At 36.9% G+C, this 26682-nt stretch overlaps 2 protein-coding genes across 2 annotated transcripts in view; both read right to left on the bottom strand.

Moving 5' to 3' along the window:
* Positions 1-26682, bottom strand: part of LOC148956421 (calcitonin receptor-like) — a 308161-nt gene that overhangs the window by 127476 nt on the left and 154003 nt on the right. The gene's annotated exons all lie outside the window — the stretch shown is intronic.
* On the bottom strand, positions 263-25074 carry LOC148956422 (SET domain-containing protein SmydA-8-like). The gene is made up of 5 exons (XM_089108053.1): positions 24917-25074; positions 19719-19962; positions 11897-12829; positions 6465-6583; positions 263-450 (listed from the first exon to the last, which is right to left on the bottom strand). The coding sequence occupies exons 1-5, from the start codon at positions 25046-25048 to the stop codon at positions 313-315; spliced, it is 1566 nt and encodes a 521-aa protein (XP_088964179.1). The 5' UTR covers positions 25049-25074; the 3' UTR covers positions 263-312.

Below are 26682 nucleotides of genomic sequence, written 5' to 3'. Positions count from 1 at the left end.
TTGTTACCCAGTATAATTTATCAATATCCAGCAAAGGTTTGATCTTTTACGAATCCAAATAAATATTGGAGCTATAGTTACTTAACTCTTTCGCTTGCCTACCAGGATTTATCTGTATAGGCATACCAAAAGAAATTTGCATCGTTTCACTGTTTGTTGTACGGTTAAGGGATCTATACACTTGAATAATTGAATAACACTTAAAATCTGGCTTAAAGACAAAATTCTACACGATTAAATTATCTTAGTGATTAAAACAATATAAAGTCAAGCATTTATTTGGAAGGCTGGAGTGTCGACTGAAGATGCCCTTTAATAAGAAATTGACTCGTAAAACATTTGAACATCTTCCAGTTCTTTTCTGGCGATGGCGGCAAGTTGGCCTTCTCCAACATCTTCAGCTTCCCAACCAAATATCATACTTGCTTCTTCTAGCATGCTTCTTACTGCCTGAAAGCATTAAATATCATTACTAAAAACAGTAACTGATAATGAAATGAACCGACATAAAAAAAACTCCATTATCAAATATCTCTTTCATGGGTCATTTTTAATATGGTTTGATTGTATAAGAGAGAACAAAATTTTTTATTGCAAAAGGTCCTTGCGTCAGCCCTGCAGCTACTGGGATCGGACTCCAGGCTTTATTTTGCCAACTAGAGATCAATCCACTTTTCTACCACAAGCACTTTGCAGATATCATTGAAATCAAGGCTGAATTATTACGGAAAAATAAGATAGTTTTAAAAAGAATAAAAAAAATTGTATTCTGGGCTAAATAATCCATAATATAACCAATATGTGGCCTTAATTAAAATATGGGCAACAAATCCAGTATTTTGTCAAAGATTCATAACTAGCTTAGCTGAATTCGGCAGCTAGCTCAGCTTAAAAGCTAAAAAAGCGTAAAAAGAAAGGTTAGCTTAAATGGTAGTAAATCCAGTATTTTTTATCCAAATTTAAAAGATAGCTTCACTTAATTGGGCAGCTAGCATAGCTTAAAAGCTAAAAAAAAACTTTAAAAGCTAGCTTGGCTTAAGTGCAAGCCCATCCAGTCGTTTCTACCCAAATTTAAAAGCTAGCTTGGATCAATTGTACGTAAGGAAAAATTTTCTTCACTTCTGTTTACACCAATAGCTTAATAAAAGTTCGCGTCGAGCCTATTTGCCTTTAAACGCTATGCAGAAACTGTGGCTATGAATTTGCATAATAAAATTGAGCAACTGAACAGTATAATATCTTATACAAATTTTGCCTCAGAGTTTATTAGATCCTCAAAAGTTTAAAATAGTCATCTAACGTTTCACTCTCAAAATTATGCACGCCTGTTAATTACAAGTTTTATTATAGAATGTATAAAAACCACAAGGTTCGGTAGTTTACAAGTTTAATTACTAAAAAATTCTAGAAGCTAAAACCTTTTTTCCTGCATTAATTTTAAAAAACTATAATTAATATACAACTAAAAATACAAAAAAAAATATCACATACTAAAGTGAATGGATGGGACGACCTTTGTAAATAGAATGGTTCGAAATACAGAGCAACTTTTGATAAGCATAAATTATCAAACAGTTCGTGGTAACGAACTGTAATTAAGAAACGACCCGGCTCAATAGTAACCGGAACTCTAAAACATGGAATTTTGATACCAATAGATACATCAAAAGAATCAAATTCTTATGCTGATTTCAAATTTGTATGTTTCATCAAGTTTAGTCCAAGTCAAGTTAACCCATCAAAAGTTACGCACCTGAGAAAATTTGCCTTATTTTCGAAAAAAGGGGAAACACCGCCTAAAAGTCAATAAACTTTAATAAGAATCACGTCATTGATCAGCGTATCAGAGAACCCTAGAGTAGAGGTTTCAAGCTCCTATCTGCAAAAAAGTGGAATTTTGTATTTTTTGCCAGAAGAAAGGTTACGGATGCGTATTTATTTGTTATTTTTTTTTCCAAGGGTGATCGTATCGACCCAGTGTTCCTAGGATATCGTGGTAGGGCTCATTCGAATCGAAATTAAAAGCTTTAGTGCCCTTTTTAAGTGACCCAAAAAATGGAGGGCGACTATGCCCCCTCCCACGCTCATTTTTTTCCCAGTCACCCGATCAAAATTTTGAGATAGCTATTTTGTTCAGCACGGTCGAAAATATGTAATAAATAACTATGTCTTTGAGGATGATTAATCCCCAACGGCCCCCAGGGGAAGGGCTGCAAGTTTTGAACTTTGCCCAATGTATACATATAGTATTGGATATTAGGAAGTATACAGACGTTTTCAGGGGGGATTTTTTCTAGTAGTGAGGGGAGGGGTGAGTCGTGGGTTACGTTTACTATTATTACGTATTATAACGTATATGATTTGGTTCGCCCCCTAGTCAATACCTCGTTCTTTACGCTAAAGTTTTTTTAATACCTTCATAAGAGTTATTTATTCTAATTAACGGTCTTTGTGATTAATGGGTCATTTTTAAAGAATTGGAACAAAATTCGAACTTTAGCATAAAGAACGAGGTATTGGCTAGGGGGTGAACCCCCCTAATATACGTAATAAAAATATACGAATGTAGAAGTTAGTTACGTAAGTTAATTTGAAAGTTACGCATATTTATTACTAATAAAAACGTTCGTAAATAAAATTAAACAACTTTCGAGAAAGCCATTTAACCAAAAAAAGTAAAATTAATATGCAAATGTTGTTTTAATTATTGATTTATGGTGATCTAAAATCAAAACCTGCATTAATTCAAAAACGTTCAGAAATTAAGTAAATAAAAACAAGTTTTTTTAACTGAAAGTAAGGAGCGACTTTAAAACTTAAAACGAATAGAAATGATTCCGTGTATGAAAGGAGCTGTCCCCTCCTCAACGCCTCACTCTTTACGCTAAAGTTTGACTCTTTCTCACAACTCTATTTTTTTAAACAATTAAATACTTTAGCGTAAAGAGCGAGGCGTTGAGGAGGGGACAGTTCCTTCCATATACAGAATAATTTCTGTTCGTTTTAAGTTTTAATGTCGCTCCTTAATTTCAGTTAAAAAAACTTTTTTTTTATTTAATTAAAATACAGAATCCATTTGAAACCAACTCAAAGACCGACGTTGGTTACAAAGGTAAATCGATATTTTCCAATTATAAAAAAAAACTAATTGGAAAAAATAAGCGACTTCTGTATAAGTTTTAGATGGTAGAATCGAATGCATGTTAAAATCTAGCATCCTTTCTTATGGATTATTCCCCCATCCACCAATACTGAATATCGAGACCAAAAAGGAGTTTTTTTTTTACGAAAATTGTAGATAATGAAACGATGAATCTAGGATGGCTGGTTTGGTCTACTCTAATAATGGTTTATTTAATAATGGTCTAATAAATGGTTGGTCTAAATACAACAATAGTCCAAATATATGAAAGGAAACGCTGTGGCAACAAGGGTCTAGATAGGTCCTGACCAATCAATAAGGAAAGGCAAGGAAAACAAAACTTAACTTAAGAATTCCAGACATCTGGCTATATAAATTGATCCATCACTGGCATTGTTTGGACAAGGAATAAATTAGCTGAATCTAAGTTCTTGCCCAGTGCTTCCCACTTTTATGTGGAAGCGAGAAAGGTATTCTTAGTTTGATTTTAGGCTGATTCTTAAGTTAATAGGACTGAGAAAGGATTTCTAAACATCTACGCAGTATTTTACATGTGTTAAGTAGTATTTCAGTCGAAAAATAATAATAATAACAATGTGATCAGTTTAAATCGTGGATCAAGACTATCAGGAGTTTTAAGAAAAGTCAAACATTCTTCCATGTCGTCTTTCCAAGCTGAAGAACTTTTGGGGAACTCTTCTAAACTAATTATTAAAACTATAAATATTAATTTTTATTTACTTTTTAATAACATGAAAAGAAGATAAATCGGTTAAAGTTAACCCCTATATAAGCCTCAAATCGTAGTACAAGGAGGTGAAAAAACCAGATTGATAGAATGTTAACAAAAGCACAGTTGTCGTAGGACTATTTAAATCGAAACGTGTGTCACCTGTCGCTTTAGTTCTAAAGAAGGACGGATCTCTTTTAGTTAAAAAAGGCAGGTCTGTTTTAATATTAAATTGAGATGAACGTATTGGCACATGGTGGCACAAACTGAATATAAAGCAAACACTTCTTTTACTCGTATCATGTTGTTTGGGATATGCTGTATCAGCTCAGATGAGTGCTGCTTTTGACTCCTATGAGGGAAGCCTAGCTGAATCGGGGAGGCTAGTTTGACTAGGAGTATAGAAAAATGCAGAATCATTCATACGCAGACTCCATAACTGGGTCACCAAATTTAATAATCTCGAAGCCAGAGAAGACAGAGGCAAAGTAAACTGTATCCAACCCAACGAAAAGATGGCAGTCCAGTCACATTTGAGGTTGGCAGGAAACCACCGGTGGCTCATTCAAAAACTTGCAATGAAAACAAAGCCCGCTCCCGGTTTGATATGACAAATCCCTAAACAAATAACTGGTGGATTTGCAGGACAGTGAACCTTTAACACCCTGCAACATGCTCTCTCCAGAATTATATTTTATAACTTTTATTCCTATTTATCTTTCATCTTGAGAACTAATTATTTGGACTATGGGGGGAGGGTCACGGTGTTGTCTCAAACATTTGAAGATGAAAACATCTAATTGTTTATATCTCTCAGAAGTTGTCGTCAACTGAGCGGAATTATGGCACCATTAAAAAGAATATATTTCCATTGTATGCATGATAAAAAAGTTGACTATTACCTTGATGGAGGTCCTTAAAAATTCTGATTTATCTTAATCCTCCTGCGGTGGTTGAATGACGAAACTGGATAATCAGTGGTTAATACGGTGGGAACTCCGTCTAGAAGGACATAGCCTACATTTGAGTGGAAATCCTGACCTAAAGTATCCAACAGCGACGCTGAGAGCATGACAAGGTTTTAGTATGAGGTCACTGGTTATATTACAAGTTGAGGTGTGTGTGTCTATTTGTAGATTGTATAGTGTTGTATAGTCGTATTGTAATCTGTAACTGTGTAGTGTTTGGGGTTGATTTGCCAACGCCACTGGTTCCCATTTGTCTTCCACTTGGGCTGGCACCCATCAATGGTCAATAAATGTTCCCATACACATATACTGGTTTTCTCTCCGGTTGCAGCATATCAATAGCAAATTTCTATTCCTGCCATACTTGATAACCGTCACTTCAATTTCACTCAGAGATGTCCTTTTTTTCACTGTTACCCCACCATCCGCATAAATCAAAACGCAACCCGAGGCAAAACTCTATTTTATTTTCAAGCCTTATACCCAAACGGTGACGGTGATAATGAGTGACATTGTGACAGCACTTTTTAAGCAGGAATTCGGCTGTGTTCAAGCATCATCAAGTTAAAAAAATATCAGAAAATGTCATTATTTTATTTATTTCTGGCTGAAAAGTGAGCTTAGGAGCAACTCGTTGTAATCCACCTATGGGCTTCTTGTTCACTGTCTATAAATTTTGTCAGGCTAAGATTTCTCTCACAAACGGTCATCATAGAGCACATGTAGCCTGTCAAACCAGATGCCAAAAAATTTACCACCTCAATATTGTCTTCTAGCCACTAATATAATAGATGTCATGGACTTATATATTAGACTTGAATTGTAAAGTGTCCTTTAGAGAATTGTTTGTATTGGCACAAAATATGGTTAAGAAAATACAGCGAGTCCATGGAAGTCACCTATGATACAAAACGGAAAGTTTGCTTTATATGATTTACTATTACTAAGGTTTAGGTAGCGTCTAAGGCTGGTACTCAAAGAGGTCATCAGTTTCTCTCGGGTTTAACTTCTCTCATTTTCTTTTCAGTTTCTCTCATTTATTACACCTACCTCCAAACATTTATTTGTAATTTTTATACTTTTCAAATAAAGATTTATCCGCTTACAAAAATCAATGATTCTAAAAAGCATGAAAGAAATCTGAGCCATCAGATTTTCGAATCGCAGAAAAAATCAGAAAGACCTACAAATCCCCTCAAAACAGGAACTGTGAAAAATAGGATGATGGCAAAAACAGTTTTTAAAGATTGTCCTAAATCATAGCTGGAATTTGCTTTGTACTTAAGTTTCATATCTAGTAGAAAGGACTCACCCCAAAGACAAGAATTACTTCTGAAAAAAGTGAACTAAATTATAGGTTGAATAAAAGTTTTGAATTAAAATGAGCAAAAAGCGCTCATTTTGAGAATTTTAAGTGTTTTAAGAGACAAAGTGGTATTTATTTATGTTCCCAAAATGCATAATAAAATACACGATATTTTACGACATTTTTTTTTGTGACGCTCTAGTTTTATTTTGCTTGTTATTTAAAATTTTCAACGGGAGCAATACTGTAAATATGGCTTACCAGTACTCTTACCAGTACTGATACTCTTACCAGTACTGATATCGGTGAAAAACTTACCTTAACTTTATGAAGCAATTCATCTTTGGATATTGTTCCGTCAAGGCATCCCTTCCTACTTCGGAGAGCAACTAAAGCTTGGAGTTCGTAGAGGAGAATGCCTCTCAATCTGCTTTTCCCTGATTAAAAAAGTTGATTAGCTACTAAATCATAATCCACCAATAGCACATTCATAGTAACCAAGCCATTGATAAAAAAAAAATGAAGGAAGAGTTGATTACAACTGACAAAACAACGACTAAGATGATTATGAGCATGTGCGAACACTATTTTTTACTTCTGCTCGTAACATACGAGTATTAGCTAATCATCTGAATTGCCAAAGAAAAGGCCTTAGTGAATAACAACTGAAAGATTTTGGCAAAGAATTGTCCCAAGAGCCCAAAATGCTTGGAGTCCCTCGAAATTTCGACATGGTTGAATTGACGTAATATAGGAAGTCCGATCATTCAACTCAGTCTTGGTTCTGTACAAATTTTAGCTCTAAGTGGAATACGTGACATTTGAATTTAATGACATAAGCAGTACGCTGGAAATAAGTTCTAAAGAACCAATTGGAATAATCTTTTCTAATTTATCTTTCAACCAATTTTGAGCCCCTCCCCTTTTCCTCTTTTGGGGGATAAGATTGAAAAAAGGTAAATAAAATAGAAAAAAGGTTAAAACGGTAAAATAAAGATGACAAGATAAAAAAAATTTGACACTTTTTGTAACTTATCATTTTAATTTTTTTTTTTTACCCTTTCCTTCCTAAGCCTTTTCCATAGTTTTAAGTTTAGAGATTTTAAATTATTTTTTCGAATTGCTCATTAAACTGCCAAGTTAAATAAGCTGCACTAGAAACAAAAAAAAAGAATTAAAAAAAAACAAGGTAAAGGATTTACACTCAAAACTTCAGATCTGGGAACATGTGCTCTAACTGTCAAAGCATTTACTTGCTCTGCAGATCTAGTTTGATAACGACCATGTTAAAATAGACCAGAGGTCCTTGCTCATACTAACCGTTGCTAGCACTTTAAAGATCGGAAGCAGAAGATGTTACTTTAGAAATTGATGAAAGATTAACTTAGAATTTAAAAAGATTGAATAAAATAGATGAGGATGCTTCGGCGAAGCCCATATTAATATGTATTTCAACATATATATCATACTCCCGTATATAAATAAAAACCCAAAACTCCCTGAGCCAAGATATACTGAGGTATATATCCAAGGCTAATTTTTAACCAGGTCTGTTAGGGGATACTTTTTTTTATAATAGTAAAAAAAAATAAGTAATGGGAATATCGATTTGGAATTAGTGCAGGATTCAAAGCAGGAAAGAAGCAAAGGAATTTTTTTTGTGCCAGGTTCATACTGATATTTAAGAGTTGAACGCAACTTTTCTAGGTAATCATATGGTCCTAAATAAATATGTAGAATTTTTTAAGGTTTCATGATGTTAGTAATTCACTTGTACAAGGAGGTATAAGTATTTTTATTTAAAATTGTATTCCAGCACATTGAGGCAGATTTTAAAGAATTTGATAATGAAAAAGCATTTAAATTCCATGTACTAGAATTGTTTTCCAGAATAAAGTGAATACACTGATTGCAAATACCTATAGACCCCAGAAAAAAATAAAACAAAAAAAAGATCAATTTCAATTTTGCACGAAACTGGAGACAAAATTCGTAAAATTGAAATTCAACCATTTTTTTTTGTTTTTTGGTTACTATATCGTGTATTATTTCTTTTATGATCAAGAAGAAGTTAATAGAAGTACACTGTTATTTCTCATAGTTTATTCTCAATACTGGAAAAAACCTGCATGTCACGTCTCTATGGTGATTACAGATTACGTGATTACGTGATTACGTGATTACGTAGATTAGGTGATTACGTCTCTATGGTGATTTATCATATTTTCGACCATGTTGAACAAAATGGCTATCTCAAAATTTTGATCGTGAGACTTTGGGAAAAAATGAGCGTGGGAGGGGGCCTAGTTGCCCTCCATTTTTTTTTTTGGTCACTTAAAAAGGGGACTAGAACGTTTAATTTCCGTTCAAATGAGCCCTCCCACGATATTCTAGGACCACTGGGTCGATACGATCACCCCTGGGAAAAAACAAACAAAAACAAACAAACAAACAAACAAATAAACACGCATCCGTGATCTTTCTTCTGGCAAAAAATGCAAAATTCCACATTTTTGTAGATAGGAGCTTGAAACCTCCGTAGTAGGGTTCTCTGATACGCTGAATATGATGATGTGATTTTCATTAGGGTTCTATAACTTTTAGGGGGTCTTTTCCCCTTTTTTCGAAAATCAGCCAAATTTTCTCAGGCGCGTAGCTTTTGATAGGTAGGACTAAACTTGATGAAACTTACATATTTGAAATCTGCATTAAAATCTAATTCTTTTGATGTATCTATTGGTATCAAAATTCCGTTTTCTACAGTTTCGGTTACCATTGACCCGGGTCGCTCCTTACTTACAGTTCGTTACCACGAACTGTTTGAAAGAACAATTTTAGCTTGGGAGCACGGTTTTCACTCCGAAAAAGTAAAGCAAAAAAGGCAATCTTTTTTCTGATCGGCTTGAAAATTGTAAGGATTGCTGTCGGGCTAAGGGGACTACGCATTTTCGTTGGAAGGAGGAAGATGTTGAAAGGACCGCAAATGGATCAATAAATTTGTTGTCTTTGATCGGTTGGAAAATTACAGCTGTAGGTCCTTAGACCTCGAGAGACCTAGTGTAAAAACGGTGGAGAAATCTGATGTTGAGCCAATCAGGACCCAAAAAGGACGGATTACCAATTCTATTCTTGTTTAGTTTTGGAAAAACAAGAATAAAAATTCCTTGATCATGTAGACAGGGACAAGGTAATTGTAACAACGACGAAAAATTTGGCAAGCTAAAACTAATCAATTTATGACTTCAGATATTCATTCCAATATTTTAATCTGTCTGTCTCACCCGACATAATAAATTGTTTGTATGGTCAAATATGACTTGTCCTTGAGATATGCTTTGCATTAACTTACCTTGAATGAAAGCTATAAAACCCTCCATCTATGCAAAAATGGCAAAGCCTTAAGCTCCGGTAATTTGAATTTATTACCGATTCAAAACTGAACTTATTCCTGACTTGCAGTCATAATTCTGAACTACTCAAAAAACTGTTAAACAATTATTTATTCCATAATAGCTAACATAGAATTTTGTTTAAAGAAAGCAAAGATATTTATAAAGACAAAACATCAAAATTAATTTTGGCTATGTAGATACGTGACGCCAGCCTAAAATTTGTTTCGTCTCTAAAAAGTTTGAAACTGTCATAGAAAAGTTTGCAACATGGTTGAAAATATGATAACTATGTCTTTTAGGATGACTTAATCCCCCAAAGGCCCCGGGGGGAGGGCTGAAAGCTATGAACTTTACCCAATGTTAACATATAGTATTGGTTATTGGGAAGTATACAGACGTTTTCAGAGAGGATTTTTTCTGGTAGTGGGGGGGAGTGGGTCGGGGGTTACGTGGGAGGATCTTACCATAAAGGAAGTTTTCATGGGAGAAGGGACATTGCTATGAAGGGGGCGCCGGATTTCCCAGCATTATTTAAAAAAAGATCAGAAATTATATATATAAAAAAACAAGTTTTTTAACTGAAAGTAAGGAGCAACATCGAAACTTAAAACGACAGAAAACATTACGTATATGATTGGGTTCATCCCCTAGTCAATACCTCGCTCTTTAAGCCAAAGATTATTTGGTACTTTCATAAGAGCTATTTATTCTAATTAACGGAATTTGTTATTGAGGGGTAATTTTTAAAGAATTGGAACAAAATTTCAACTATAGCTTTAAGAGAAAGGTATTGACCACGGAGTAAACCCTCTAATATACGCATTAAAAATATAAGAATATAGAGGTTCGTTACGTAAGTAAATTTATAATTTATGCATTTTTATTATTCATATAAACGTTTCTAAATAAAATTAAACAGGTTTCGAGAAAGCCATTTAACCAAATAAAAGTAAAATTAATATTCAATTTTTTTTAATTATTCATGTACGGTGAGCCAAAATCAAAAACTGCTCTAATTCAAAAACGTTCAAAAATTAAACAAAAAAAAACAAGTTTTTTTTACTGAAAGTAAGGAACGACGTTAAAACTTAAAACGAACAGAAATTATTCTGTATATGAAAGGGGCTGTCCCCTCCTCAACTTCTCACAACTCTATTTTTGTTAAACAATAAAAAACTTTAGCGTAAAGAGCAAGGCGTTGAGGAGGGGACAGCCCCTTTCATATACAGAATAATTTCTGTTCGTTTTAAGTTTTAACGTCGTTGCTTACTTTCAGTTAAAAAAAACTTGTTTTTTTTTTAATTAGGGTCAACTTAAATTTCAGGCGAACAAGCACTTTTTGCAAGTTTTTGGGACTTAGGGTCCAATTGGTCCAAGGAAATTTATTCTTCGGTGTAATTGAGACTAAGTGTCTTGGCTTATATGGGGATTATCATGCAACTCGTATAAATTTTGTTTTGTAGATCAAGGTCTTCATGACCCAGGGACAAATGGTTTTAAGTTTCAAGCCGTTCAGAAAAAAAAGTGTTGATAATTTGCGGCCCTCTGTCGACCCCCGTCTTTTTTTGTGGGGGGATCATAATTTTTGTTTTCTGTTTTCTATGTCAGTTGGGTTTTCGGTTCTATCCCATTATCCGGGCCTCTCGGCTTAATCACTATAGACTAGGCAATGATAAAAATCGTTTTGTGACGTCTTAACTGTTGTAGAGCAGGCAATGGTAGCAATATTTTCATTGCGTATACGATATTAAATTGTGTTTTTTTCGATTTTAGGGGGGGAAAGGTACCTAGGTTAGGTTAGGTTACGTATTTAATATATGTAATGATTAACCCCCCCCCCCCCACCCCTCTAATGTGCAAATATATAGCCCAAATTTGTTTCTAAACTATTATATATTCATCCTATTATATTTTATTTCATTAGCATTAACCAAACTTGAGTTTTTAGAGAGCCCCGGATAATAGGATAGTACCGGGTTTTCTTAGCCCAAATACCTTAGGATATAAGTTTCGAGCCAATCTATAAAAAAAACTACCCATTTTCGGGCCCAACGCCCTCAAATACTTTTTTTGGACATTAGGTTCCTATTATCCCAAGGACTTAAGGACTTGGCAATTCGCATAATTTACGCCCCTAGTCCTGTCCTAGAGGCATTGGAGCTTATGTAATCTTCAAAGGCATATTTATTGGATACTTGTACTATTCTCAATCAAATGAATATTTCGAAGTTTTGATGGAACATATTGGGGTCTACCTTGATGAGAGCCCTTTCAAGTTTTTATGACCACTTCTTCCCTACAGGTTGCTTGGAGGGGGAGAGACCTTTGCACTACTAAAATAAGTAAATAAAAGCATACCTTGGGCAACTGCATCGACGACACGCAGGAGTTCTAGACAGAGGTTCTCTTTCCTTTGTAGCTGATCTTCTTGAAGCGCAAATAGTCCCTTCTCACATTCATGTCCGTAAGTCTGGGCTAATGCTAGTTTAGCGTCACACATATAAAAGTGATGAGGATGAAGGAACTTTTTATTTTTCTCGATAAACGCCTCAAGATCTTTCGTACCACCCTTTCCTATCTTTACTAGCTCTTCTCCAATCTTTTCTACTAGCTCGTTGACCACAATTGGTTCTATTTGCATCCCACACTTATTGCATTTCCAGGAGCATTCTTCATCAAGTGGGTCCTGTGGTTGCACAAATCCAGCACATTTTTGACACCTTACAGAGCTCATACATGTGCCAAGTTCAGTTGGATCTCGACATCTTATACATTTACATCTGAAGTATTTCGTGTTTTGTAAGTGAGTCTGTCTATTTATTGTGCCCCAGAGAGGATCTGTATAGCAGATGGCAATGTGGTCATTTTTCATTATGCTTAAAGTGGATCGGATGACAATCTCCCCCGCTTTTGTAACATTACGAGTGCAGTTCGGAGCACAGTTATTTTCAATGAAGCAAGCTGTCGGATAAAGTGCAGTCAGCATACCACTCTCCATAGGCACTTCAAAGCCATTAACAGTGACAATACCACAAATCTTTAATACAAGTAGTTCATCGTACACTTCTCCAAGATTAAGATACTGAAGAATAAATCTAGATATAGTAGCCCTATCTACTTCTTCATGGCCTAAAGCACGTCTGGCCTCAACGTGATCTTCTAGTTGCATCAGCGAAGTCCATTTCTTTTCATCTGCTTCCTTTAAATGGAGAACTCTCAGTATTGCAATGCAGCCCATCGCTGGATGCTCTTTGTCAAAGTCTTTTAGCACGATTTTTTCTCCTTTGCGTCCTATAAGTTAGAAATTTACTTTTCAATCCACCATTATAACTAGGGAGGGGGAAAGGTAAACAGTAATAGTTATTATTAAAGTAAAAAAATCGCTTATTAAGTTATCCTCAATAATAACTTGAATGGTTACGAATAGACAAACAATATTGAGCATGAGAAGACTACTAGGAAAGAAACTTTCTACTGAATATTCAGTCTTTCGTATGGTCTTTGAAGAATTTACAATCGTCAGAGACAGTGAGTTCTTGAATTTCATAAACACTTTTCAAACTAGTGACATTAAAATAAAAATATCATAATCAGTCATACTTATCAGCTTAATTTTTATTACTGTTTCTAGGAGCAATGCTGCTACTTCCGTCTTTTTTTCTAGTGGGACAAACTTAATTAAATGTATGAAACTTTGCTCACAAAAACTAAGAAGAAAACAGGCGATAGTTGAGAAGACGTCAACTTCAAAACTGATTCGGTTTGCCAAAACAAGTCCCTATGCAAACGAATGAAAATATTTTAATAAACAAACCACGCAAGGAAAGCTTGAAAAATGATTAGCCTTTTTTATATACCCTCAGTTGTTCTTTCGATATTGCTGATATTTCCTTTCCACAATCAACAAACATATGGAGTGTTTTGATTGTGTTCGGCACCCCTCTCAGCATTTTACTTTAATAACCTTAATACCCTAAGCCTTTTTTGAGACCCAGGATTAAACATGCCCTGTTTTCCGATAAAAACCGTGGTATGCTAACAACAGACAAATTACATAGTATACAGCCCTTGTCTAGAGGCTGGGAGGAGGTGTGTCAACCCTGGGGGAGTATTTATTTAGCCTTTGAACTATTTTGAACAAAATGGCTTTCTGATAATTTTGAATGGATGCACTTAGGGAAAAAGGGCGTGTGAAGAGTGGGGGGTGGTTGCCCTTTAATCACTTTGGACTCTTAAAAAAGTAACTGGAACTTTCGATTTTCAATGAAACGAGCCCCCTCCAAAGTTTATAAGACCATCCCCTCCACAAGAACCTTAGATGTTAACAATGGGTAGCATGCATAAGATACAGCCCTTCTCGAGGGCCAGGAGGATCAATCAGCCCCTGAGTTATAGTTATTCGACTTTCGGATCATTTTAAACAAAATAGCTATTTCAAAATCTTGATCAGACGCATTTGGGGAAAAAAGGGCTTGAGTACGGGGGAACTAGTTACCCTCCGATCATTTGGCTCTAGAAAATTCGATTTCCAATCGAATGAGCCTCATCCAAATTTTACTCGATCACCCTTTCCACAAAACCCTTATTTGTTAACAATGGGAAACTAGCATAACGTCTAGCTCTTGCCCCGAGAGCTCTGGGGGGGGGGGAACTATCAAAAGGATACCATAGTTATTTGACCTTCGCACCAATTTGAACATTTAGCTATCTCTTATTTCTAGCAGTGATAAATTGTGTGCTTTTAGGAGTTGACGATCGGTTTAAAAACGTTAACGACTTATCTAGCCTGCTGAAATACCTGGCTGACCAGCTCCAAGTCGTTCCAGAGTTCAGTAGCGATCTTAAGTCAACTTTCGTCAGCCAGTGTGACACGTACGGGCTACAAATCAACGAGAGTAAAACAAAAGTGATGATGCTCAAACTTATAAAACGTGATCTCTTCTGTCCTGGACCTTGATACCAAACCACCTAAACCGCAGTTGTACTCTGTGTCACTTTTAGCTCAGACTACTCCTTTAGCTCGCATGTTGCAAATCTAGTGAAAAAAGGAAATTACGCCTTAAGATCGTTAGTGACTTTGCGGCGCCTAGGTTTTTCTACAACACAACTCAGACTGGCATATTTGTGTTATGTGCGGCCAGCCATTACTCGAGAACGCATGCCCAGTCTGGGGCGCACAACTGCACAATACTGAATACCTTAGTAGTGATACCAAAACTGTGCAGAAACATGCTACAAAAATCATACCCGGTCCAAATCACGTGTCTTATGAGTCCGCTCTCGAGTCGCTGAAAGTTCCGTCTCTCCGTGAGCACCGATATGAACTAATGATCAAGTTTGGACATTCGTTACTCGCATGTGAGAAGCGCCGTTCGATACTACCACCTCCTTGTACAAAACGTTTGAATACCCGAAGCAAAATCAAGCTTGAACCCCCAAAGTGCCTTACAAATCGTTTCGTGAACTCTTTCATCCCTTTTTTGTTAGTGCATTTAATCGTACGTAATTTTTTTTTTTTTACTTTAGTGACCAATGTTGTAAAAAATAGTGCTATTTAGTTGCGGCCTAGGCCAAAACTATGAAAGCTCTTTTATTAAATAAATCTATTCTATTCTATAATTACAATATATCAAGGGGCGGTAAATGAACAGGATTCAGAAGCAGGGACGAAGCTAGGGTTTTGAGTTTGGAGGGGTGATATAAAGAGTGTGCCGACAAAATCGTCCAGTGTGCCGTCAAATGCGGACACATAAGGTAAATTAAAAAATCCAAAGTTCAAAAGCGTCGGTACAGCGTGCTGACACCTTGAAAATTCGGGAGGAGTTGCTCCCATTCTGCCCCCTTAGCTGTGCCGCTGCTCTGAAGGTCTTACTATCGAAAAGTACCTTGGAGTAATAAATAAAATTGCAGATGTTATTCATAAGACGAATGAATCCACTCTTGTGACAGTTGGGGGGGAACTTGGTTAAGTCCGGCCCTTCATCGAGTATTTTTCTACTAAATCTGGTCCCAAGATTATTTTGAAGTTTCGGCCACTATAAAAACTATTTGACGTTGCTCTTGATCATACTAGTAATATTCCGGACAATCCAGAAAGCCCCCGAGTTTTGTTGTTTCCCTGATTTGCTACACCAAAGTAACCCATCTCAGGGAGGCCGAACTTACCCTGAGTCTTGGGTAAATCCGGTACCTCCGAGGTAAATCTTATGTATGTAGAGATAAAAATTATTTCACACAAAGACATAATAAAGGGTCCCTCTATGTACAGAAAAACCATACAAACCAAACACTCTCGTTAATTGTTTGTATGTGCCACAGCGGAACATCAGCTTTCTGCTTATCATGGGGTAACTCCGACAGTGCTGGTTTTACCCCGTACATAGGAGAAGTCTCTGAGAAAGGTTTTTTTCAAATTTTTTATTGTAAATATGAAAAAGGTAACGACGTACTTCAAATAATAGGATAAAAAAAAACAGTTTCAATTAGTATCAGAGAGATTCGAGAAATCAAACTTTTGATCACTTGCAGGCACTAGTGTGCTTCTTGTACAGGCTGATGATGTGCCGAATTTGGAATGGTGGTAGAGTGAAGGTCCAGCTCCAGAGAGCCTCAATGGTCCGGCAAAGATGTAGTTTTCTTCGACTTCGTCAATGTCATCTTTTTTTTGCCAATCGTATGAATAGTCGGCTAGGCTCAGGTAGCGAAGATATTTTATACAAACAAGATTTTCATCGGGAAAATCAAGCACCCTTCCGATATACCAGCCTTGTTGATCTCGTTTGGTATTGTATGCTACAGCATAGTACTCATTTAGCTGTATGTTCAGCTTCTTTTCCTCCTCCTCTTCATGCTCACCGCCAACAGTATCATGGATATCCATTTTGTCAGTTGAGGATCCCGATGAGACATCAACGTCAGAGTCTTCACTGGAAAGATCATCTGTCTTTTTCTTTTTCAGTTTTGGCTTGAGCGTGTTCTTTTTTACTTTCCCATTTTTGTTCTCTAGCTTTTCTTTTTTCTCTTTCTCTCTTTGTTCAAGCACTCTCAAAGCCTCTGCAGATGTGATTACTTCAGCTTCCCGGGCAACTCTCTGCCTACCGGATGTCCCGGATGCTGAGGCATCAAGAGAAGGGCGACGTACTGAGTCCAAGAGAAGTTCTTCAAAGGATTTGTCATGCGTATGATTCTTCTTCGGACTAACCAACACCGAAATGGTAATCTGTTCAGTTGCAGTATTCACCCTGGTAGTCACTCTTGTTAAATTCTGAGTCTCCGATTTCTTACTCTCAACATATCGTTTGAAATTGGCTGGATCAAACTTCACGTTGTCGACCACGTCGCGGTTGATACGCGCTGGAATAGCGGAATCGTAAATTCCTGTCGCTTGAAATGATTTTTGAATCAGTGAAGGGGTAAGGTAAGTCTCCCAGATCTGACATAAAATTTTCACGAGGCCTGGTCGTGACAAGACGTCACCTGGGTGTGCTCGTTGCCAGTTCACGAGCTTCTGCTCATAGGATGATTTCAGCCCTTTGAAAATAACCCTGTCAAGGGGCTCCTGTCATGGGATGCATGGGCTGGCAACTTGAGGATGGTAACGTTCTTCTCTGAAGCGAGCTTTGCAAGAGCCAAGGATAAATGGGAGCAATGGCCGTCAAGAATAAAAAGTGCTTTTCCTTTCACCTGAGGCAGGAAAACATCTCTAAACCAGTTATAGAAAAGGTCTGCTGTCATCCATCCTTTCTTAGTAGCTGAAAAACATGCGACTGGATCGTCCCGAACGGGTAGCCATGAACTCCAAGCGTTTTTTCCCAAGAAAACTACCAGTGGTGGCAACTTTTCACTTCATGCATGATAATACACAAGAAATGGTGCCTTCTCATGTCTGGTGCCACCAGGTTACCACGATGCTGGGAATCTTTTTGTGCCAGCGAGTTTAACGGTACCAGGCTCGCGACAAAACGAATTTTTGTCTAAATTGCACGAAAATTCTGGTTGGTCGAAGACTTCAAGCTCATCCGCTGTTTTTTGTAGCATGTCATCAAATCATAGAAGGGTAAAAGGTTATGCTAGTTGTACAGCACTCAGGTTGTAGAGACGCTGATGTTTCTTAAGCAATATATTTTTTGTTTTGTTTAACCCAAACCACCATTCCTCACCTTAACGGTCGTTTGTGAAACAAGTGTTGGTTTCTTCAATTCTGGCGTGTGGTTGAACTTCGTCATGGACATGTGTGGTGGTAAGCCCCATACCCTACTTTTCCATGACCTTCAGCGAATTGGCCATACTCTGCTCAACATCAGGAGGTAGGTCCAGATCTCTCCCGGGAGTAACAGCGGGCGATTCGGGGAAAGTCCTTTGCTTCTTCGTCTGATCCATTAGTGTTGTTCTCGGTATGTTGTAAAATTTCGCAGATTTTCTTAAAGACATTCGACATGATAGAACTTCATCTTTGGCTTGTTTAAGCTGTTCAGCAGTATATCGTCCTCCTGCCTCCTTATTGGTTTTTCGGTTGTTCTTACGTGGCATCTGGAAAAAATGCAGGTTTATAGTAAAAATTGTAGAGCCTAGCTATTGCATCAGAAACGACAAGCTATATTGACAAATTCAAGCGTATAGCGCGTCTAGACTATCTGTTTTCTGGAAAAATGGGACGGAAAATTAGAAGCAGAAAAAGCTGTCCAGACATAACGTTTTTTTTTTTAATATCTCCACAAGTTTATCAGATATCCTCATCAAGGTTTTTTATTAGCCAAAACCTACAGAAAATAATTTTAGAGCCTCAGTTAGACAATTTACCTTTTTTTTTTTGTTCTAAACCACATTAAAAAAACAATTTTTATTTTCCACTTATCCTGTCTAATCGTCTCCTTCTTCTGGCATTTTTCCGGAAAAGCAGTCCACACTTCCATTTTCCGTCCCATTTTTCCATTTTCTGACCCTCTGATTTTCCTTCCCCGAAAACAGAAAAATGGGACGGAAGGGCTTGTCTACATTCCCAGATTTCCGTCCCATTTTTCCAGAAAGCGAATAGTCTGAACGCGCTATTAGATAGATGACATGGAAAAGCTTTACATACAAAGTCTAATAGCCTATCTTTTAAAATATATCTCAAATAAAACAGCTTAAAAACAACATGTACAGTGGACTCATTATTGGGATTGAGAATTGTTAACATTATGAATAGTTGACAAATACAATTCACTGAGATCTAGGCTAGAACTGCAAAAGACTAGCCAATCGTATACACGGGGTAAGTCCGGCCCCCCGTGTCGGAATTTACTCTGTAAGGGGCAAGTCCGACATGCCGGAGTTACCCCGAACGGGGTTTTTTCTGGGGTAAGTCCGACACCCCTTGTATCTCCTGACTGGCTTGAGGATAAAATACTAATAAATTACAGTAAATACTCCAAATATCCTATAAACTCATCGGCTATTTACAATCATTCCATCCTCTCTTTAGTTTTCTGCACTATCAGTTAAAAATTAGTACCCACCTCGTGACCAGCAAAGATCCCCCTCCTCGAAATTTCAAAATTTCGTCACCACAAGAGAGGTTAAAAATGATGGCATTACTGAAGACTGTTGTTAAATACCAAGCCAAAGGAAGAAAATGAAGTACAGAACCACAGATTTCTGTCTTCACTGAATCAGATAAGACGGGGGTGACGGAGTTACCCCGGTGTCGGACTTACCCAAGTTCACCAGTTCTACATATGCTGCATTAATACCAGAGATGGCAACCTCGTACGTTGATTTGTATATCTTTTTGTGTACCCTGATAAATAGGCCAGAAATAGGTAATCATGACAATGAACATAGGATGTAAATACCCAGAAAATATAAACAAAGTAACAAAAACTTGATGTCATTGTAAGAATCGTACGAGAGTGGAAGCCCCAAGCATCCTCTGAGCAAGCCAGTGAAATGTGGTGACATTAGTATACAGTTCCAAGGGCCAAATGCTTGAGTGTGCGGATACAGATGATAGCGAAGCCGACTCTTTTGCTTAAATATTTGCAAAATAAAATTTAATTCATTTCGCATAGCTATCAGAGATTCAAGGAATGGCAATTAAATCAACTATTCATTCATATGTCTTAAATATGCATTTAATAGACTTGTTAAGTTTGGATTTTTTTTTCAGTTTGGTAACAGACTGCATAAAACACAAACTTGCCTCTAATTGTTAAACTGCATTCAGGTTCATGCAACCTGCTTTTTTCGCAAGATTTTGAGCAAACGGGCCATCCACACATGCTGCAGTTATAAAGAGTCTTTGATTTTTTATGGCATCCAAGGCAAATAGGCTTTGTAAACTTTGCAGGAGCAATAACCAAGGGTGGTTCCTTAAGTAAGATCTCGCCAGCTTCGAAGTCACGAGAGGCTACTAAACATCTTCCAAGCTCGCCGTCTCTTTCAATCTAAAAACAAAAATCCTTTATTTTCGACCCTGTAAGATTTAGCTAGGATATTTAAGCTATTGACAGGCAGAAAGCAAGAATTTAAAGCTTAGATACTACCTTATAGGTTTTCTAATTAGCTGACAGGGACAAAGCTAGGATTTTGAGTTTGGAGGGGGAATATAAAGAACGTGCCGACAAATGCGGATACATAAGCTAAACTAAGCCACAAAAGACCCCCGAAGTCCCAAAGCGTCGGTACTACGGGCCGAAACCTTGGAACTTTTTTCGGGGGGAGAGTCCCCCCCCCGTTATCTGCCCCTGTTGTAGCAAATGTAGAAAGATGGGATAAACCACTTCCCAGTTAATTTTAAAAAGAAGATACGTACTTTTCGATTATATAATTAGAAAGTGGTTGTTAAGGTTTGACCAGAAAAAGAAATATCACAATAATAGTAAAAGAGGAAAAATTGTAAAAAGAATTAGAAAAACATAGTAAAAATATATTTGAAATTATTATTTAGGCTAAAGATAAAATAGAAAGGGGAGAAGGGTCTGCTTTCTTTACTGATACTATAACGAAAATGCATTTAAACGAGAATGTAACCTTAAACGACTGTTCAGCACCACGGAAAAACTGTCAGACAAAAATACTATTCACATAGCAGCCGATACTTTCACGAGCCAGGACGATAAATTAGAAGAAATGTGGTCATTTCATATTTAACATCTAGCTGTGGTACAATAAGATCCCTCTCCCCATTTTTCTTTCTACCATTGTCACATAAGCATCTTGACATGTTTCGGGGTCTCCCTAGTTTCCGATCTAAAACTGATTGTAACCGGAGGATGACTTATGAAATTCGGTTGTCCTGTATCTTAAGGACTTGAATACGACATCTCCAGGCTCTGATGATATAGGTAATCAATTTGTTTGTATGTCCTCGAACATTTCATGGGATACCCTTTCCGACCATTGGATGCTCAGTACCGTCCGGAGGCACTTGTTTTCAAACGAAAGAAGTCTGACCGGCATAGAGAGGGATTGTTATGATGTTCCGGTCTAATAGGCGCAATTTAGACGTTTTGAAAAGTGTTTAGAAGTTTAAACACCACAGATCCTATTGAGTGTATTAAAACTAATATCGGCCTCGCCTATTCTAGTCATGCCAATCAATTTTCTCTGCGATGCTCCCGAAATATTTGAATTTTATGATCTGGTGACTTCTTCGACACCAGGAACGTGACTTCTGCTTCACAGCAGAAAATAAACCCTGGAAAATTTCTGTGTACTTTCCAATAACAAATAATATACGTAAACAATGGGAAAAATTCAAAACGTAGATCCCAATCCAAGGGGCTGGGGGAGGGGGATTCATGTTACCCCCAAATGCATAGTTATTGATCTTTCAACTATGCTGAACAAAGTGGCTATCTCAAAATTTTGATCGGACGACTTCAGGGAAAGAGGGGCTTGGGAGGTGAGCTAGATGCCGGTTTGTGAAGTGGTATGAAAATTAATATAAGAACCCGATGGCGGATGTGAATATAAATGGTTACACTAGTGGAAGGCTAAAGCTTGAAAAGGCAGTGCGACAAGGGGACCCGAGTACCCCTTATTTATTGGAACTTTATATAGATCCAATTTTTAAGTATGCCGAACGGCGGATGCAGGTTGCGATTACGCCGAATATCTCCTTGAAATCACTGGCTTTTGTAGACGATGGGGCCTTCCTCTCTGGGAGTGTGGCTGATTTGACGGAAGTGGTGAGAGGACTAATGTGGTATGAGGAGCATTTCTTGGTAAAAAAAATACACAGAAAAAAGAGGCAGTTACTAAACATAGGTGGGTGTGCACGGTTAAATGATAGCGTCTAGGTCGAGGAGGCTCAGTCAGTGAAAGTATTGGGTGCAATTTTTTAAAGAACAGTGAATGTGGAAAATTTATGGGAAGAGCGGGTGCAGAATATTGAGGGGTCGCTGGTAGCCCATCAAAGAGCGCACTTCGTGTCAATGTTTGAGCGAGTAGGGTATGTAAATACGTATGCTCTCCCATTGCTATTTTATCTGGCACCGGCGTTCAATCTTGAAGAAAAGAATGCTAAAAAGCTAGAAAGGAGCATTTGGCGTTTCGTTTGGAGGGGAAGGCTGGAAAAGCTAAGTATGAAAATGTTGTATGTGCTCCGAGAAGAGGGGGCTCTTGGTGTTATATATTTCCGAAAGGTGTGCAAGTCTCTGAGAATTAGAAACGTCTGTGAGATGATCTGCAGTAAATGGATCGACGGTGAAATAATAAGAAGATGGACCTTACCAGTAATAAATACTGAGGAGGATGAACTAGCAAAACAAAAAATGATCAAGGATGTGCCAGAGAAACTCCATTAAGTAATATGGTGTATTCGAGAAATGAAAAACCTAGGCTTGCTGCTTGATCAGGTGAAAAATACCGAAAGGAAAAAGATAGTGGATGGAAATTTGGAGAAAACGGAAGAAGAAGAAGTGGCTTTTCACGTGAAAACAAAACAACCATTTGTGAATTTTAAGCTATCATTTGATAAAATGTATAGTGTGCCGTATAGTCAGTTTATAAAGGAATTTATGATTCTGTTTATTCATGAGATACAGCCACATCAAAATCGAGTAAGTTGTTTTACCCAAGATGAAGGTCCAAAGTGTAAGCTTTGCGACAAAATAGTGATAAATGGCCTGAAGTACGAATTTTTCAATTGTAAATATAATGAAGGAATTGTAGACAAGTGTTTAGTTCCTTAAGAGATCGTGGAGTAATTTGGAATAATGAGGAAGATAAGATAAGGTTTATTAAACTGAATGTAGAAATTCCTGGAAATGAGAGGAGAGAGCGAGCTGTGGTGTTGATTGTGATGAAATTATGTAAATATGTGTGGAAAAGAAGGAAGAAGACAAAAGGGATTGAGTTAAGAAGGTTTGGTTATGATTGTAGGAGAATGATAGCGCGTTCAAGTGGAACTGAAAGGTGGAAAGAAAGAGTGGATATTGAGTGAATGGAGTTGTTGGTGGAAGAGTTTATTGGCAAGAGGTAGGGTATGTTTGAGGAGATATGTTGTGAGTGTGTGTTTGTGTGTAAGTAGAAATGGGTAAAACAGCGTTGTCAGTTTTTTTTATTTTGTTTTGTTTTTTGGAGTTACATAGTAGCCGAAGTATAGTTAAAAGGGAAAAATGAAAAGATAAAGTTAAAAGGTGGTATCATTATAACTTTCTTTGAGGTCTATGTAATTTGTAAATATGTTGGTGTATTTTTTTTTTTTTTTTTTTTTTTTTTTTTTTGTAAAAGAAAGTTATACTGATAGATAATTTGGTTTATTCGTTTTATTATTATTAATTTTATTACTTTATTTTGAATTTTTTTATTATTATTATGTGTTTTTATTGGAGACACGTAGGGTCACCATCCGGAAGAGTTTAGAGGTATGGTAAGAAATGGTCACCGTATAAAGCGCTTCCTGTTGTGGGAAGACGTCCTTTTCCAAGGGAATGGCATTTTTTTTCTTTATTGGAAAGTTTTTGGTAGTAAATGGTGACTTGAAGTGTGTCCAGTTCGGCTGCTATTTAATAAAGAATAAAGAGTAGGTGACGTCTAAAGTTAAAATTAGATTATTTTGAATTTAAAATTTGTCGTCACTGAGAGGAGAGGAGGTGGGTTTTATTAAAAAACTAAAAAAGAAATTAAAAAAAACACTCCACGACCTCCCTCTGCAAACGCGGAAAAGTAGGTATTTTGGATCAAACTTTAACCGGAATTATACAAAAGATTACCAATATTACTAAAAACACAATAATTCTCAGCGTTAATTAGAGTTTTGCCATTAGTCATGCAAGAATGACCTAAGTTCTCAATCTTTGGAAAACAAACTAAGTCTAAGCTGTGGACTGACTCGGTGCAAAAGCAAGGAAGGTCTTGCAAAATGCACAAAATCAGATGCAAAAATGAGTTAAGTCCTCACTCGGATGAAAACAAGCTGTATTCTGACTCATTGTAAACGCGATCAAAATCAAAACTGAGACCTGACTTCATACAAACTAGTTAGGTCCTGAACTGGTGCGGAAAACGGGCTAAGGCTTGATTCTGCAACAAATAACGAGCCAATTCCTAACCTTTTGCAAACGATCTTTGAGTGAAAACAAAGATAAGTTGAGGGTGTCATTAATCCGCCAGAATTCCCTTTCTTATTTTTGCCATAAGCAGGTAGCAGTTTCTTCATATCACAAAAATACAATTAATTTAAATCTGTACGACTGAAAGTCCTAAGTATTTATGTAGACACTGGGACATCAAAAATTAATGTTGTTCAGCCATTGGAATAAAGGATCACTTAAAGGCGTCTCTTACATTTATCATCATCCCGAAAAGGAAGCAGTGGTGGATCCAGAGGGGGGGGACGAAGGGGAGCGCTTCCCCCCTAGCGTAGTCTAAAATAGTGTAATTTACTTAATTAACTCAAGTTTGCGTTAATTAAACTTGCCCCTAACGCAAGTTAATCGGATCAACCTATTTTAGGCCCCCCTTTAAAAAATTTTTCGGATCAACCTATTTTGCCCCCCCCCCAAAAAAATCCTGGATTTTTCGTATCAACCTATTTTGCCCCCCCCCCCCCTAAAAAAATCCTGGATCCGCCCCTGAAAGGAAGTAAAATGTATTTTGATTAAGACCCATTGTAGTTCTATTATCAGCATAGAATTCCCACTCTTCAGGAGGAAACGCTATAAATTCTGGAAACTACTTTTAAACGTTCTAAAATACTAACTTATATGATTCATAAATGCAGTCTGTTAAACTTTACCTCCTCCCGCCTAATGGTCAAACATATACCCAAATTATATACACCCAATAAATTTTCAATAACACGACTCTTTGCTTTTCATTAATTTCACAGTAAACGGTAATCAAGCGGCGGGAAGAAAAGAGCTGTGCTTATGTACTTTTTGGTTTAATTACCAAGTAAGGTCTACAGAAATCCTTGTGCGCTTTCCAGTGTCGCTTTTGACATTCCCTTGCACAGTAGTAAATTACTCGGCATCCTGAGCATTTTTGTGTGGCAGGTTTAAAACAAGCAGCACAATTTTCCATAGAATATTTTTAAAAACCTATCACACCAATATCTAAAAGAAAACTAAAAGCAAATAGTTCAGCCAGGCCAATTTTCTCAGCATTGGAGTTTTGAACATTCTCGAAACAACTTTGCTCTGTGCAAGCCTCCGTATCAAAAATTGGCAAAAGCCAGAGTTTCTAATAATAGGGTCATCATGGTTTCTTGACTAGTGTGCTCTAATGCAATGAAAGTTTCAATCATATCTAATGGTAATTGGAAGGTTGAATCCATGGAAAAGCAAAGACAGATCATTGTTCATCTTCACGAGTGACTTCGAGCGCTTAGTGAAATTATTAGGTACTCGGGGTTTTCCATTCAAGATTTTATAATAGGTTCAGACGCAAAGCAAGTCTAACTAATTCTGGCTTCAGAACACAGTGAGTTTATATATTCCTCTTTATCTAATGAGATGTTGTGTAGTTCCATTTAATTATATGACATATTCACGTCGTCTCTCTTTAGTAAGAATTAGACAATCCAGGTGTTTTTTCTCTCTTTCTCTCTCTCCCTTTTCTGTCTCGGGAAAAGGATGCATATGTCATTGTTAAGGAAAATGAAGAGCTTACCTATTTCTCCTCCTAGAGAAACTTGGTTATTACTAATTTTTCAATATTAAACTGTGTAGAGAACTCTGAAACATCGATTTTTAATGGAATGTGGCGCATACGATTACAGCTTAATTTTTCTGTTTTCGTATTCCAAGAACAGCTTGGTAACCAGTGTCATTTTACTTTAACAGTTAAGAGATGATCATACACTACTCAGAGATGAAACTTAATTAGAAAACACCGCTAGCTGTAGACTAAACCGATTTTCTAGTCCTCCTCTGTCCCAGCTTTGCATCACATATTTTACAGACTGGCACGTCCTTTGGCTCAATTTTCATTTATGTTTAACAAGTCAACTACCTTATCATTCACAAGTAAGCATAAAAAGGGGTTAGTAACACATCTTTTTTAAAAATTGGGGGTTCAGATTGAAACTCTTACGTCAATATTGGGTTTCTACCAAAGGGTTAAAATTCTAGCCATTTTTTGTCATTAAATTTTATGTTTCTCAGTGCTTATAATTAAAGTAACAATATTAGCATAAAATATATTCATTAGTCCATGGCGAAAAATTTTAAAATATTTTACTCATAACAACTATCGAATACAAAAATCAGTTCCTCAGGGTTTGAGAGGTTGCACGCTGTATTAGCCAACTAGATACCACGGCCTTGCCTCTATTGTTACTTAGTAAAATTAGTTTAAAAGACAAAGTTTTTCTGAGGGAAGTAAAGAGCGAACCAACGTACCAGAGAACCCTACTGTAGAAGTTTCAAGCTCCTATAGACAAATATGCGGAATTCTGCTGTTTTTGCCAGAACACAGAACATGGATGCGTCATTATTTGTTTGTTTTTTTCTCCAGGGGTGACCGTAAATTAAAACGGAAATTGAAAGTTCTAGTGGCCTTTTTAAGTGAAAAAAGACTGTAGGGCAACTGGGTCCCCTCTTACGTCCATTTTTTCCCCGAAGTTATCTGATCAAAATTTTGAAATAGCCATTTTGTTTAGTATAGTTTAAAGATCAAATAAATATGTCTTCGGGGGTAAAATGACACCCCCCCCA

This window comes from Artemia sp. Qi Xiang Cuo, chromosome 1, assembly GCF_049724085.1.
Source record: "Artemia sp. Qi Xiang Cuo chromosome 1, ASM4972408v1, whole genome shotgun sequence".
Taxonomy (NCBI): domain Eukaryota; kingdom Metazoa; phylum Arthropoda; class Branchiopoda; order Anostraca; family Artemiidae; genus Artemia; species Artemia sp. Qi Xiang Cuo.
The sequence above is the reverse complement of the archived record's forward strand: the minus strand, read 5'-3'. Positions and strand labels throughout refer to the sequence as shown.